The 16,910-nt window shown below is 42.9% G+C and overlaps 1 protein-coding gene across 1 annotated transcript in view; it reads right to left on the bottom strand.

The window, feature by feature from the left end:
- The window catches only part of LOC308582246 (hyaluronidase-4-like), a 36,207-nt gene extending 33,005 nt beyond the window's left edge, over positions 1-3,202 (bottom strand). The window contains exon 1 of the mRNA XM_081185187.1: positions 3,094-3,202. Coding sequence (XP_081041313.1) covers positions 3,094-3,128 — 35 coding nt within the window. The 5' untranslated portion in view covers positions 3,129-3,202. The remainder of the gene's footprint in view (positions 1-3,093) is intronic.
- Between the last annotated feature and the right edge of the window lie 13,708 nt (positions 3,203-16,910).

The following is a 16,910-nucleotide window of genomic DNA, read 5'->3' as shown; positions in this document are numbered from 1 at the left end:
GCGGTACTGCTAACCGATCTTCCCTTAAATATCAAGCTCTCCTAAGCATGCCTACTTCTCCAGAAAATGAATTCATGCAGATATATTTAGGTTATGCATCAGGAAAGAGCACTCACTCTGGATTAGCAAACTGACATCATAATTTCATGTTCATAGCTAAACAAATCCTGCAATGATTTAAACAGCTGGATTCATAAGCTCAAATGTTGAAACACTCCGCTCAATCAGCCTGACTTGCTGTTATCTAGCTGTTTCCAGGTCTGGGTCTCATCTGGCAGATGGCCGATTACATTTCAGAAGACTGCACAAAACATTTTTTCAGCATTTTTTCAAAAGGTACCAGGTTTTTCCTTGAGCATATCCCAAAATACTAATTTCTTACTCGAGTTGTAAATATTTTTATCATTTCAGGCTTCTTTTAAAACATAAACAATGAAGTGTTCATTACTCACAGAACAGAACAGGTACAGCAATTTGTGGGAGATAAATCTAACAGTCAACTTGTTTCCTCTCTTAAACCAATACAAGAAAAGTAACAGATGCACACCCAGATTGTAAGCCTGTTCTCATTCATGATAAAATTGCTTGCATTAACCTGGCTTAGCGAGGTTGTTAAAGGACTAGAACGTTATATATACTGTATATTGTAAAATGCCTGTGAATGCTTGCATTCCTGCACTAAGGAGTATTTATGGATCAAAAGAGCAGTTAAGGCTCAAAGTACACATGGCAGCAATAGATTCATGTGTTTAAAACATGGATTTGCCCCAATCACAGAGTTTATATGGGGAGAGGAAGAAAGGGGGCATGTTTGCATGGCCGCTTCTACAGCTGTGGTTAAATTGCCCCAAATTGGGGAGGGGAATCAGAGTAAAAGGGGTCTGTACATGATCTGCTGCCATCACATGTAGTTTAATACTTAGACTATGTCCACAAATGCGGCCAGTGTGGCGTCATGGCTAGAGTGTCAGACTAGGACCTCAGCGACCGGGGTTTGAATCCCTGCTAAGCCGTGAAGCTCACATGCGGCGCCTGCCTCTGTCTGTTGTTTGGCTAGAAATTTGGGTGACTGTTGAGGACAAAACCACCTTTCTGCTTTGACACCCTGGAGAACTGCTGCTAGTTGACAATGCACTAAAATGGAAACAAGGCTCAATTTGGCAGGATCATTTCATAATTATCTACATTCATAACCGTTGCAGTTATAGTCACCATTTTCAGCTGATTATAGTATACTACCAGGCAATGATACTAGCAATAAATACCTAAGATTAGAGTGAATGCTTTTTTAGCCAGTAAAACTTGTGTTTCAGCCCATTTCCCAAAGAGCTAGAGAGAATGTTGGCAGGTCTGCTTATGTTGATAGGAAGGGTTTTTGATCATCACGGGGAGAAGTCAGACAAGCAAGTTCATATCCGACAGAAGCTGACTTTAGCTATCACCATGCCTGAGGGGTCAAGTGGAACTTTTGTCTAAGCTGGTCCAGCACACTCCATGAACTCCACAGTCCATAATCCTTAGTGCACATCTGTGCACATAAGAACCTTGTGCTTAGAGCAGTAGCAGTTTTCAGGCAGCTCCTGGTGATGCCCAGGCCAGCTGCATGAGCTCAAGATACCTGCGGATGTCACATGTCGATCAGCTTTGGGCACTTCACTGAAAAGGGCACTCTCTCTGTACATGGTGTGTTGGGGCAGACAAACCGTTCCACTCCATGCCCTGAACTCAGTGATGGCAAAAGCCACCACAAATCGTTCAGCTGATGTCATCCACAACATCTTCTACACAGCAAGCTCCACACAGCTGCTGCAAACCCTTTGGAAACTGCAAATAAAAATCTGATTGGCAGATCAACTGCAGTCCTGGGGGTTGCATAATGAAGGAAAAGAAATGCCGGGTTTTTAGGAAGGTTTCCCCCACCCCTCCTCCTTGAGTATTTGCCACGGAAGTATTTTAAGAGAGGACACTTGAACAAGGACAGCATGTAAGGACTGGCACAGAAGGAACTCTGGAGAGGGAAATGGGTAGTTTTCCCCAAGGTATCTGTGCTCAGGGCACATGAGGTCACCACTTTGATGAAGCTACGGAGGTCTGGTCTGCCCAATGCCCAGATGAAAGAAGGTACCTGCAAACCCCATCTTAGAATCACTGAATTGCAGAGTTGGAAGGGACATCAAGGGCCATCTTTGCTTGACTGAATCAGGACATTATTGAGTAGGCTTGGTCATTTTGGTAATGGGTACAACATGATGCACAGGCAACCAGTACATGTTTGAAATTCAGCTAGCATACAAAGCCTACCCAACAGCTTTAGGGTGTCTTCACTAAAACAAGACTTAAACACACACACCAAGGTTCAGGTGCTGTGGTCAGGGGAACCATCAATATTCAGAAGAGATGGGGTGAATTTTTTCTCTATAGAATGGCAATCTCTCCAACTATCAAGCACAGATAATGAAAGAAATACCTAGGGTGGAGTTGATGGGCAGGGCAGAGACTCAACAGGTTGCTACGATGCCCCCCCCCCCGTTGATTTTGCCAGTTGATTCCAGAAGCAAACTGATGGGTGGGCTTCATTCGTGTCTCCGTCTCTCTCTCCCGCCCCTCACCCCAGCCCCTTTCAGTCGCCGCGATCTTGAGAGGCGATAAGGGAGTTGCTGCTCTCGGGCTAAGATATGCAAATGTCAAGGGGCGCGGCGCTAGCGGACCTACACACCTGGATCTACACCCCAGGAAGGGAAAGACCCGGGGAGCGGGGAGAAGGGGCTCCTTGGGAAAAGCAGCCCCGGAGAAGGCAGGAAGGAAGTGGAAATGCAGGCGGAGGAAGAGGAAGAGGTCTCCAAAAAGTTGACCCACCACAAAGCAACGCTCGAAGCCCACCGAGACCCATTTCAACAGGTAGAACAGCAACCCCTTGGATTTGAACTCAGCTCCCAAGAGGACGCTGGTATTTGTATTGCCCGAAGTCTTTGCAAACAAAGGAGTCACTGAGAAACTCGAGAGAGGAAGGGAGCGGGGAGGTTTCCGCTCCCAACAGATAGGAAGGACCGGCTTGGGCTTCCCAACCCAGCAGACGCCGCGACGCAAACGTACCTTTGCCGCGTCCTCATCTCTCCCCGTCCAGGCATCCAGGGCTGGACCACTGTCTGACGCCGCCTGAGTCCCGCCGGATCCCCCGGCGCCGCTTACCTGGGGGAGGAGGGCACAGGACCGCCCCTCACCTGCTGGCCCCGCCCACCCAGCACCGGCCCCGCCCACCGCCTCACCTGGCCGCGAACCCTGCCCGCTCACGCCCGGGAGTCGTCAGAAGTTGCTGCTTCTGGGAGCAGCTTAGCGATGTCTTCACCTGTGACTCATCTCTGAGTAAGCAGGAAAAGGCTCCTGAACTCGAGGGTGGGACATGGGGAAAGGGAGGGAGGCAGTCACAGAAGAAGATCAAGGGGAAAATAAGGTGGCAGTTACAGGTGCCTCGATGGCTTTTGCCCGGGGTGGTTGCTTCCTAAAATAAATGGGGCTGCCTGCCAGGAAAGTTGTGCACTGAAAGCTTCAAACCTGAATTTAAGAAACTGCTCCATAGCCAACTAACCAGGAATCAGCGCAGCAACACTACAGCCATGACACATGGATGCAGAAGCAGCCCACGGTGTTGTGACAATCTGGGTATCCTGACACACCCCACCATGACTCATTGCATGGTACGGGTCTGGGAAACAGTTCAGCCCCACCAGGGGAACTGGGAGGGGGGCAACACTCACCTTTTGCTTCCCTGGGGGGAAAGGTCAACTCAGGGGTAAAAGAGATAGAGTCCCTGAGACTCGGGCCCGCATTGTAAACACAGCCAAATCGCTTACTGGCCACTCAGCCACAGCAACCGCTAGCAGTTGCACCCGCCATAGGGCATTTGTCACCCTCCTAAGACACCAGGAGAACAGAAGAGACAAGAGGAATTCTAGCTTGCTGGAGCTACCTGTGTTTTACGTGAATCCAGGGAACAACCCCATACTAGAAAATGGGGTGGGGAGCCTCGCACACCTGAACCAGTGTGAAGTATCAGAAAGAACATGAATGAAAGCAGTTGTTAAATCATAGCTCAGTGACAGAGTGTAAGCTTTTCATTCACAAGGTCTTAGGTTCAACCCATAGCACATCCAATGAAGAGAAGCAGCACTGGGAAAGATTCCCTTCCTGAGCCCCCAAGAAGCAGCCACCAGTTACAGTAGAGGGACAATACTGGGTTAATATTAGAGTAGTTCAAAGGCTCCAGCAAGGACTTTTGTTTCAGCTGCTCAAAATGAAAAGTATCAATGGTCTTGAGAGTCCTAAATATTGTGATTCTGCAGCGCCACCTGCTGATATGTCATGTCACAGCCCTTTATAAATTATGGAACATTTTGTTATACAGTAATTTTATATCGGGGTCAGTTACTTTTGACAGGACTGCTCTGAAGACAGTTGCCCTTATTTCAGGACAGTCATCTTACGGTAAATGTGAACTTTGGCATGCAGCGATGCGGGTGGTGCTGTGGGTTAAACCACAGAGCCTAGGGCTTGCCGACCAGAAGGTCGGCGGTTCGAATCCCCATCACGGAGTGAGCTCCCGTTGCTCGGTCCCTGCTCCTGGCAACCTAGCAGTATGAAAGCATGAAGTGCAAGTAGATAAATAGGTACCGCTCTGGCGGGAAGGTAAACGGCGTTTCCGTGCGCTGCTCTGGTTCGCCAGAAGCGGCTTAGTCATGCTGGCCACATGACCCGGAAGCTGTATGCCGGCTCCCTCGGCCAGTAAAGCGAGACGACTTGACCTAATGGTCAGGGGTCCCTTTACCTTTACCTGAACAGTTTCCAGAAGGGTAGCCACATGTTAGCCTGTGGTAGCAAAAATAACAGCAACAACTAGGTCTTGGTGCACCTAACAAATTTATTATGGCAGAAGCTTGCACATGCCATAGTCCACATCATCGGTTTAAGGCTCTTGTGGGCCAGATCATTTTATCAAAAATAAATTGTCACAAAAACACAATTTAGGAGCATTGGTCGTTTGCTTGGTATAGTTATACTCTCATGCTTGGTATAGTTATATTCTCTCTCACGAAAACTGTGAGAAGTATTTTATCCTCACAATGGTACCTGTGAGGTGGCTTATATTGAGTGGTAGTAACTTGCCCAAGCCACCTGCTCTGCCTCAACAGCTGAGCAGAAATTTGAACCTTAGTTTCCCCCGCATCCACATCTCAGCACTTCAGCCACTGTGCCACTCTGCTTTTATAAGGCTGTAATGAACCTTAGGCCTGTCTGCATATCAGGAGTGTGGAAACAGAAGCTTAGGAATGTGCTCTGCCTTTCCCCACTTTACACAGGCTGGCTGCAGGAAACTCTGGTGTAGCCATGGCAACACAATTGCTATGCAAATTATTAAGATTTCCTCAGCCATGAGTAAAAGGGCAATTATGCTTCTCCATAGTTTACTAAAATGAATAATAATCCCATGTTTTGCAAGAAAACGTTTCTTCTTTCTTTGTAGAGACAAAGAAATAGACAAAGGCAAAGGAATGCAAGGACAGCGTAGTCGTTATCAGTTTCCCACAGGGAGGTTTAGACCTTCAGTTTAGGGAGTTTCTCCAAAGTGCTTATGCAGCCCTTCCCTTAAGCACTTAGGATTTGCCTTGTTGAGAATTAATAGACAAGCTGCTTTGTGGAACAGCTTACTCCAGTATTGTTTTATAAGCAATGAGCAGCCTTATGCCCAGCATTGCTCAGGTATTCTAAGAAACAACAAAATCAGTGCAGTTTAGAAAGTTTCAGTCCAGTATCTTGATTCACAATACAGTGGTACCTCTGGTTACGTACTTAATTCGTTCCGGAGGTCCGTTCTTAACCTGAAACTGTTCTTAACCTGAAGCACCACTTTAGCTAATGGGGCCTCCCGCTGCCGCCACACGATTTCTGTTCTCATCCTGAAGCAAAGTTCTTAACCTGAGGTACTATTTCTGGGTTAGCGGAGTCTGTAACCTGAAGTGCATGTAACCTGAGGTACCACTGTAGTGTCCAATTGTGCCCAAAAATAGATGGAAACCTGCTTCTTGAGCTCAGGAACTATCACACAGAATCTGGTTAAGATATCTTAAGAGGTGTCCAAATGCATAAAGAACAAGGGGGGGAAATTACTTTCTGAATAGTCTTGCTTTCCTTCTCATCCCTCTGATGATACAATTTCAGCCAGGTGACTTATAGTCAAAAGACAGCTGTATTTGTTCGACTGCAGCCCATGGGGAGTAGTAGGGTGCAAGGCAGAGAAACCAACAGTAGGTGGAGCCAGAGTCATTGAGAGGCAGAGCCAACTAATTCTACCTTTGTCCCGTCATCTTCCTTGCTGAGTTCTACAAGGACAGGAGGACTGAGATTAAGGAGAATGAGAAAGCTCACACCCAGTGCTCCCCCCCCCCCGCAAGGATGGGTTTTAAGTAAGAAGACTGGCAGGTGAAATTGGCAAAGGGTAGACTGAGGTTGCTGGGGCAGTGTCTGACGGAACATGTGTGCCAAATAAAGTGATGCCCTTATGTGTGGAAATGGCTTGATTTGTTGGGGAAAGGCTGCAAAAGTGTGCTAGTCTGGTTTTTACACTGCAGTTTTTCTAATATATTTTGTTGGGGTATTTGCTCAATGTGCAATAGAGAGAATAACATCGTCGGTTCTTGTCTTTTTAACAATGTTCTGTAGAAATTGTATGCATTAGGCATGATGCTTGTGCTTTTAAGTTTTGTGAACTTTAAAAATATTTTTTATTTTGGCAAAAGCTGTGAAGAAAAGAAGCAGCAAAAGAGTGGTTTCTTGATAAATCAAGCTATCTCAATGACCACTAGGGGAATTTTCATTTATGAAATGGAATACCTATCTGTTTTGTATATCAGATAAGTGACTTGCAGGTACAGCCTCATCAGTGTAACAATATTCCAAACATTTGCACGTTTCAAATATGTAATGAAGAGAGAAGCTCACTTCTTACAACATAGTGTTGCAGTCTTCCTCAATGCACCCACATGGTTAAGAAGCATGACTAACTTAGGGCCACATTTACACCAGACATTTAAAGCAGTATGATACCACTTTGAACAGTCATGGTTCCCCTCAAAGAATTCTGGGAGCTGTAGTTTGTTCCGAGTGTTGAGAGTTGTTAGGAGACCCCGATTCCCCTCACACAGCTACATTTTCCAGAGCTGCCTGGGAAGAGGGATTGTTGAACCCCTCTGGTTGAAATGGAGAGGGTTTCATCACTATCTTAAAACAATTATAAACACGTCACTTGTCCCTGGGACAGTAGGGGTTATAAATCAAATAAATGGCTAACTAATATTCTGAGTCAATTTAAAAGGGCTAATTGGCAGAAGGAAAGAATGGCATCATGTTCCTTGTAACTGATTGGAGTACAACTAAAATAACATTACAGAGCATCACTTAAACCCTGACTGCAACAACAGTCTTCTTTCCCTGATTATTCCTGGGGGCGCTCAGCCACCTCCCAACAAATTTTGAGGAGGGCTGTAGCCCCTTCTGCAGCCCTCAATTTCTAAATGTACATCATTGCATGGTAACAAGAAGTCTAAGCAAGGCCGGCCTCAGACATTATGCTGCCTGAGGCAAAAGGCAAGATTCTCTCCTTATTCCATGTATAGAAGTTGACAAGACTGCAGCTGAACTTTACTCTGGCACAGGTTACGGGCAGCACCTCCATCATACCTGAGTTCAGCAGACATCCCATTCTGCTCTAAGTTGCTCAGCATCTGCTGCCTGAGATGGCTGTGCCATTTGACCTAACAATAGGGTCAACCCTGAGTCAAGCAAGATCGTAAGTGGGAACATACGCTAGGCTGGCCAATGTGATGCATTTCTGATTTTATTATTTTATTGGTGCTGTTGCCCAACCAAGGGATAACAGAAAGTTTTGGGCTCATGCAACCCTCCCCGGAACAGCCACCTAGTAGTAGTAGTAGCAGCAGCAGCAGCAGGAGAGTGTGAGAGAGCAGGTGTTTCCTTCCCTTTTCTTTTCTCCTCAGTTGTCGTCTAGGGGTGGAGCGTGGGCAGTTTCTTTTTTTTTTATAAAGATTTTTTATTGCGTTTCTTTTCATAGATTTACAAATTTGTTTACATGGCAACATACAAGAAACATTTTTTATATATATATATAAGAAAAAATAAAAACAAGAAAAAATGTTGTGAAACTTTCCTTAACATCTTTCAGCAATTCACTTTTGGACCTCCTCGCATCCTCTCAGCATTGCATTCATTGTTCTAGCCAGTTCAGCAATTTGTTATCTTATTTCCCATCTTATTATACCTTTAAATGTATTATGTTACCAATTTCATAAAATTGTAATTTAGTTTTGACATTCTTAATAAACATAATAATTTGTTTCAAATATTTCTCGTTTTTTCTATCAATACTTACTTTATCATTTCTTAAAATAAATTGCGGAAACATAACATTTCTTAATCGTGCGCTATCTTAACATTCAAACAACTTATAATGTTTTTGCAAATAGTCCTTAAATTTTTTCCAGTCCTCCTCCATAGTTTCTTCGCTCAGATCTCGGATTCTGCCAGTCATTTCTGCCAACTCCATGTAGTCCATCAACTGCGTCTGCCAGTCCTCCAGTGTGGGTAAATCTGGTGTCTTCCAGAACTTTGCGATGAGAATCCTAGCTGCTGTGGTTGCATACATAAACAAGGTTCTGTCCTTCTTTGGCACCTTCCGGTCCACCATGCCCAAGAGAAAGGCCTCTGGTTTCTTAGAGAAGGTATATCTAAATACCTTTTTCAGCTCATTATGTATGATTTCCCAGAAGGCCTTTACTTTCGGGCAGGTCCACCAGAGGTGAAAGAATGTCCCTTCTGCCTCCTTGCATTTCCAACACTTATTATCAGAAAGATGATATATTTTAGCCAACTTGACTGGAGTCATGTACCACCGGTATACCATTTTCATAATGTTCTCTTTCAAGGCACTACATGCCGTGAATTTCATACCGGTGTTCCATAACCTTTCCCAGTCTTCAGACATAATGTTGTGTCCCACATCCTGTGCCCATTTTATCATAGCAGATTTAACTGTCTCATCCTGTGTGTTCCATTTAAGCAGCAAGTCATACATCCTCGAAAGTACCTTAGTCTTTGGTTCTAGCAGCTCCGTCTCCAGTTTCGATTTCTCCAACTGGAAACCCACTTTTCTGTCCATTTTAAATACCTCTTGAATTTGAGCATAATGTAACCAATCTCGCACCTTACCTTTTAATTTGTCCTGGCTTTGGAGCTTCCAGTTATCTCCAACTCTTTCAATCAGTTCCCAATACTTTGGCCAGTAGGCCTCCATATTGGGCTTTTTTTTAGAAATCTTGGCTTCCACAGGTGATAGCCACCTCGGGGTCTTGCTTTCTAATAAATCCTTGTACTTCATCCAGACGGCAAAAATTGATTTTCTGACAATATGATTTTTAAACAATTTATGAACCTTCGCCTTGTCATACCACAAGTATGCATGCCAACCATACACATTATCAAACCCTTCCAGGTCTAGGACATCGGTGTTTTCCAACAAAAACCAATCCTTCAACCAGCAGAAGGCTGCAGCTTCATAGTACAACCTTAGGTCCGGCAGGGCAAACCCCCCTCTTTCTTTTGAGTCGGTTAGTATTTTAAATTTTATTCGGGGCTTTTTGCCCTGCCAGACAAACTTAGAAATATCCTTCTGCCATTTTCCAAAACATTCCATTCTGTCCACGACCTGAAGGGTCTGAAATAAAAATAGCATTTTAGGCAAAACACACATCTTTATAGCTGCGATTCGGCCTGACAAGGTAAGTTTCAATCTTGACCAAATATCCAAGTCTTTTTTAATTTCCAACCAACATTTTTCATAGTTATCTTTAAAAAGGTTTAAATTTTTGGTGGACAAGTATACCCCCAGGTATTTCACTTTTTTAACCACACTTAGCTCTGTCTCTTTCTGATACTCCTCTGTCTCTGTAGGTGTCAGATTTTTGACCAAAACCTTAGTTTTTTGTTTGTTTAACTTAAATCCCGCCACCCGACCAAACTCCAAAATAAGTTCCAAAACTCTTTTTGTACTAGATACTGGCTCCTGTACTGTCAAGACTAGGTCATCTGCAAAGGCTTTCAGTTTGTATTGTTTCGCTCCGACCTCTATGCCTTGCACCAGCTGGTCCTCCCTAATCATATTCAGCAAAACCTCCAGAACAGAAATAAATAGCAGAGGGGATAAAGGGCACCCCTGTCGTGTCCCTTTTTCAATTCGAAGTTCCTCCGATACCACATTGTTCACTATCAGTTTAGCTTTTTGTTCTGAATAGATTGCTTCTAATCCATTTTCAAACCCCCGTCCCACTCCCATCCCTTTCAAGTTCTTCTTCATAAACATCCAAGAAATGTTGTCAAATGCTTTCTCCGCATCAATAAAGATTAAAGCAGCCCTTGTATTTTTAATTCGCAGCAGCTCCAAAATATCAATAATGTTCCTGGTATTGTCCGACATGTGTCTACCAGGGAGAAAGCCTGCTTGGTCCTTGTGAATTACTTCATTTAATACATTTTTAAGTCTACTTGCTAAAATGTCTGCAAAAATTTTGTAATCCACATTCAGGAGTGAGATGGGACGGTAGTTCTTAAGCTGAGTCTTTTCCCTTTCTGACTTGGGAATCAATGTGATAAATGCTTCTTTCCACGTTTCCGGTGCCTTCCTCCCCTCCATGATCTGGTTACAAACCTCCAACAACGGTTGTATCAAGAAATCCTTCAAAGTTTTGTAATATTTGGAGGTGAGTCCATCCGGGCCTGGAGATTTGCCCAGCTGCATGTTTTGGATGGCACCTTCAATTTCCTGTTGAGTTATTTTGCTGTTAAGAATTGATCTTTTATCTTGACTTATTTTAGGTAGTCCATTTGTTTCCAAAAATTGGTCCATTTCCGATTCTTTCTGAGGCCCCTGTGCGTAGAGCTCTTTGAAATATCTGTGGAAGCACTTTCTTATTTCTTCTGGTTTCTGAACTATTTTTCCTTGAATCTCCAGATTTGTAACCGTATTTAACTTTTGTCTTTTTTTCAGCTGCCAAGCCAGCAACTTTCCACATTTATTTGCTGATTCAAACGATCTCTGCTTCATTTGTTTGATTTTCCACTCAATCTCTTGATTGATCAGTTTCGAATATTGTGCTTGATGGAATTTGATCTCTCTTAGCACCTCTTTAGATTTCGGTTTGGTTCTCAATTTTTTCTCTCCTTCACTTATTTTCTCTAAAATTTTTTCTTTTTTTCCATTCCAATATTTTCTTTTTATCGAATTCTGTTGAATCAGAAACCCTCTCATTACAGCTTTACTTGCGTCCCAGATTGTTCTTTTCTCCACCGTAGTGTTCAAATTTATTTCAAAGTAGTCCTTTAGTGTTTTTTGGGCCTTCTTCACAATCTCTTGATCTCTTAACAAGGTGTCATTCATTCTCCATCTGAAGGATCCAGTTGGGAAAAGTCTCAGTTCCATTTTTATGGCATTGTGGTCGGAGCAGGTTTTTGGGCAGATTTCCACTTTTCTCGTTTTCGGAGCCAGCCCTCTAGATATCCAAATTTGGTCGATTCGTGTCCATGACAAATGGGCCTCAGAAAAGAAAGTTCCTTCTTTACCCAAGGGGTTCCTTGTCCTCCAAATGTCAATCAAGTCCATATTGTCTGTCATTTCAAAGAAAGTTTTAGGGAGTCTGCCGTCTGTTGTTAAGTTTTGATTTTGGGATTTGTCCATATTTGTAGACACCACCCCATTCATATCTCCCATCACAATAATATTAGCATAGTCCAAATAGTCCATCATTGTCTCATGCAGCTTCTTGTAGAATTCTGATTTTCCATCATTTGGCGCGTAGATTCCTAATATCAAAATCTTTTCCCCTTGTGTTTGGATTTCAATTGCGAGGATTCTTCCATGATCATCTTTAAATAAAAATTTTGGCGACAGGTTCTCCTTTGCATAAATTACAACACCTCTTTTTTTAACTTTGTCTGATGAGATAAATTCTTGGCCAAGTCTTTTATTGATTAATACTTTCCTGTGGAGCCTAGTCACATGTGTTTCTTGCAAACATATTACATCCAATTGTTCTTTTTTTAGGATATGAAATATCCTTCTCCTTTTTTCCGGAGAATTCCCGCCATTTATGTTCCAACTAAGTAGCTGCAGAGACATCCTGTTCTATTTAAGATGTTCTTAAGATGGGGTGTCTTCCTTTTGTTCAGATCCCGAAGGTATAGGCGTTGGCCCACTTCCGGGCGGTGCTGGTGCTGGTAAAACTGGAAGCCAATCCGCTCCTTTATGGAGATCTTCTCCGTGGTCGTGAAGGAACCTTTGGTTATCTTCAGGTGTTCTTATTTTAACCTTCCTTTCTTTGTAGGTGAAGGATAATCCCTGTGGAAACTCCCACCTATAGGGGATTGCGTTGTGTCTCAGCAATTTTGCTAATTCTGTATAGGTGGCTCTAAGGTCCAGCAGCTGCCTCGGGATATCTCTGTAAATTTCCACTCTTTTGTCTTGTATTTCAATTGCTTTTTTGAAGTGAAGGCCTAGGATCTTGTCTCTCTCTTCCTTTGTTCTTAAAATTATCAAGCAGTCTCTGGATCTGTCTTTCCTTACCAGTCTTCCCAATCTATATGCCGAGACAATCCTAAAATCCGTGTCTTCCTTTAAACCCCAGAACTTCGAGAATTCCTGTGTTAAGTATCCAATCAAGTCTCCTTGCTCGAGTTCTGGAATACCTCTCAATTTGATGTTGCTCTCACGATTTTTCAGTTCCACCATTGACAGATAGACTTGTTGTTCACCCACCTGTTTGTGCAGGGGCCTAACTTCTCCTTTTATTTCTTCCACCTCTTTTTGTAGGACTCCCACTTTCTGGATTGCTTCTCCAGCTAATTCTCGATTTTCCGCTGTTGCTCCTTGCAATTTCTCTATGGCTTGCGTGTGCTGGGAAACTTGGTCAGTCAGTTTTTGGATCGAGGAAGTTGCTTTATCTATCTTCACAGACTGATCGTCCACCTTCTGGTTTAAACTTGATAGTTGCTCCAATATTTGTTTTAATAGTGTGTCTGACCCACCTGCTGCCATATCTTCCTCAGTGGACTTCTCAGTTATTTCCCCTTGTTCTCTATGAGACACCAGTACAGCTGGGACCGACGAACGGCGTCCTTGGGTCAATGTTGTTTGTACAAATTGTGCTGGTCTTCTTTCCTTTTCCTTTTCTTTTTCCTTAGCCTCTTTAGTTTCCTTTGCTTTAGACGCTCTTGTTCTCCCTGCACCACTCATTACACATCTGTCAATGTTCAAGGTCAAATTGTCTATTGTTCCATGGGAAAGACAAATTCAGGAGTAAACAGCCAGTGAGATAGAATTCAAAACAAAAGTCAGTTCCCAGGATTTTGTAATCCGAAAGCCCTGTAGGGGGAGTGCCACCCGATTTCAAAGACAAGGAAGGAAGTAATCCGCCATTAAAGTTCCAAATTATTTCAAAACAGTGAATTCGTTAATCCCAAAGTCCCTTCATAAATTCAAGATCTCCCAAAGCACCTTTTATAAATCGACAAAGTTTCACGAAAGGTGCTTGTAACAGTATCCCAATCAGTCTTTTCTGCTCAAATGTAACAATTACTTTCTAGCACAGTTTGCAACTGTTTCCGCAGTTTGATACAGTCTCTCTCTCTGGCAGCCCGACAATCTGGCTCTTTAAAAATACAGCCCAAAGAAGAAAAAAGATAGGAGGAAAGTCACCATCTGCTGCTTCTTTTAGTCAATGTCCATTTCCACCTTCAGCTCAATAAAATAAGCAAATTTTATGGCACGAAAAAGTTTAAGCTTCCCAAAGTCCCGTTTCAAATGCTTCCGTTTCTAAAAGCTTTGCTTTGATCTTGTCAGCAATGTCGGAAGACGGACTTCCCTTTTCTCGTCTCCCGCTTTCAGCCAAATTAACCGAATTTCTTTGCCAAATTTTAAACCCCTTTACTCACGGGTATGTTGCTTGCAGTTTAGCGTTGATTTTAGGAAGAAGGATCAGCGCTCATCTGTAACAGCCGCGCGGCTTCGCTTCCGCGGAAAGAGCGATGAACTCACAGCACCGCTACCCCTCCTTCACTCCGGGTCTCCTTACGGGGTCCCTTCTGTGCTTTCGGAGCAGCTTCTGGTGCCCGCCGAGTCCCACGGCCACGGGCTCACTCTACCCGTGGTTTATCTTGATGGGTCGTCGCTATGCCGCAGCGAACGACCCTTTTCCGCGGAGCCCCTCTTCAGAGCCCGAAGAGGACCGCCATTACAGTTTCGCGCCGCGGAGCGTGGGCAGTTTCTGCCCTCTGTCCATGCTGAAGCAGAAGCAGAGTGGAAGGAGAAAAACAAAATATTTTTGAATGATCAAGGAAGATTTGTAGCAATTGAAATTCAAATGCAAGGAGAAAAATTCCTGATAATAGAACTGATTCAAGAATTTGGTCAGGTAGCAGGATTTAAGCTGAATAAGATGAAAACTAAAGTCTTAGAGAAAAATTTAACTGAAATGGAGAGAGATAAGTTTCAGAAAGAGACAGGATTATCACTGGTCAAGAAAGTAAAATACCTAGGGGTTAACATGACTGCCAAGAATGTGAATTTATTTAAGGATAATTATGAAAAATGCTGGGTTGAAGTGAAAAAGGATCTAGAAATATGGTCAAATTTCTCAAAGTTCTGGGGTATAGCGGAAGATAAGGACTTTAAAATTGTCACCGCTTTCAGACTGGGAAGAGTGGTGAGGAAGGACAGATCTAGAGATTGCCTGATCATTTTAAGATCTAGGCAAGAAAGAGATAACATAGTAGGCCTACATTTCAAAAATCCATTGGTGATTCAAGGCAAGAAAGCAGAAATCTTCAGAGACGTTCCGAAACAACTATTGGATTTAAGAACTACATATAAAGACTTAGCAGGACTGTTGAGAAACAACACAATTCCCTACAGGTGGGAATTCCCCCAAGGAATATCTTTTAACTTTAAAGGGAAAAAAGTAAAAATCAGATCAGCAGAGGACCAAGAGAAATTTCTGCACGACTACGGGGAGGACCTTCGGAAAGGAGTGGCAGGAGTCTGGCCACCACCTTCGCCGGAATCAACACCTGGGCCACCTGCAGGTCTGGACGAAAAGGAAGTCGACTCTCTATTAGGACTTACAAACTGATTCAGGATGTCTCTACAGCTACTTAGTTGGAACATTCATGGCGCAAATTCCCCGGAGAAAAGAAGAAGGATCTTTCATATTTTGAAAAAAGAACAATTGGACATTATTTGCTTGCAGGAAACACATGTGACTAGGCTCCACAGGAAAGTGCTAATCAACAAAAGATTAGGTCAAGAATTTATTTCTTCAGACAAAGTTAAGAAAAGAGGCGTAGTGATTTATGCAAAGGAGAACCTGTCACTGAAATTTTTGTTTAAAGATGAGCAAGGAAGAATCATGGCAATAGAGATACAAACACAAGGAGATAAATTTTTGATAGTAGGAATCTACGCACCAAATGAGGGGAAAGCGGAATTTTACAAGAAGCTGCATGAGACAATGCTGGACTATATGGACTATACTAACATCATCATGATGGGAGACATGAATGGAGTGGTCTCTACCTATATGGACAAGTCACAAAACCAAAATTTGACTAAAGATGGCAGACTACCTAAAACTTTTTTTGAACTAACTGAAAGTATGGACCTGATTGACATTTGGAGGACAAAGAACCCCCTAGGGAAAGAAGGAACATTCTTCTCTGAGGCCCACCTATCATGGACAAGAATCGACCAAATATGGACAACTAGAGGGCTGGCACCGAAGACTAAAAAAGTGGAAATCTGCCCAAAAACCTGCTCCGACCATAACGCCTTGAAAATGGAATTAAGACTTACTCCAGCCGGTTCCTTCAGATGGAAAATGAATGACACTCTGTTAAGAGATCAGGAGATCGTGAAGAAGGCCCAAAAAACCTTGAAAGATTATTTTGAAATAAATTTAAATACTTCGGTTGAAAAGAGAACAATCTGGGATGCAAGTAAAGCCGTGATGAGAGGGTTTCTGATACAACAGAATACGATTAAGAAAAAGCTCTGGACTGGAAAAAAGGATAAGATACTAGAGAAGATAAGAGACGGAGAGAAAAAGCTGAGACTAAAACCAAAATCAAAAGAAATTTTAAGAGAGATTAAATTCCACCAGGCACAATATGCGAAATTGATAAACCAAGAAGTGGAATGGAAAATTAAGCAAATGAAACAAAGATCATCTGAATCGGCAAATAAATGTGGAAAGCTGCTAGCATGGCAGCTGAAAAAGAGACAAAAACTGAACTTTGTCACCAATCTGGAGGTTGAAGGGAGAAATATTCAGAAACCAGAAGAAATTAGAAAGTGTTTCCAGAGATATTTCAAAAAACTGTTCACGCAAGGGCCACAGGAAGAGACTGAGATAGACCAATTTTTTAAAAATAATGGATTACAAAAATTATCTCAAGAGAAGAGAACAATCCTGAATTACAGAATAACACAACAGGAAATCGAGAGTGCCATTCAGAATATGCAATTAGGGAAATCTCCAGGCCCAGACGGACTTACCTCCAAGTACTATAAGACATTAAAAGACTTCTTGATTCAACCATTAATGGAGGTATGTAACCAGATTATGGAGGGGAAAAGGGCACCAGAATCGTGGAAAGAAGCATTCATCACATTGATACCTAAATTGGAATCTGAAAAGACTCAACTAAAGAACTACCGTCCCATCTCACTCCTTAATGTGGATTATAAATTTTTTGCCGATATTTTGGCTAATAGACTTAAAAAAGTGTTAAATGAAGTA

The sequence above is a fragment of the Podarcis bocagei genome (genome assembly GCF_964188305.1).
Source record: "Podarcis bocagei genome assembly, chromosome: 2".
In the NCBI taxonomy this organism is placed as follows: domain Eukaryota; kingdom Metazoa; phylum Chordata; class Lepidosauria; order Squamata; family Lacertidae; genus Podarcis; species Podarcis bocagei.
Note: the sequence above shows the minus strand (reverse complement) of the source record. Positions and strands in the feature narration are given on the sequence as shown.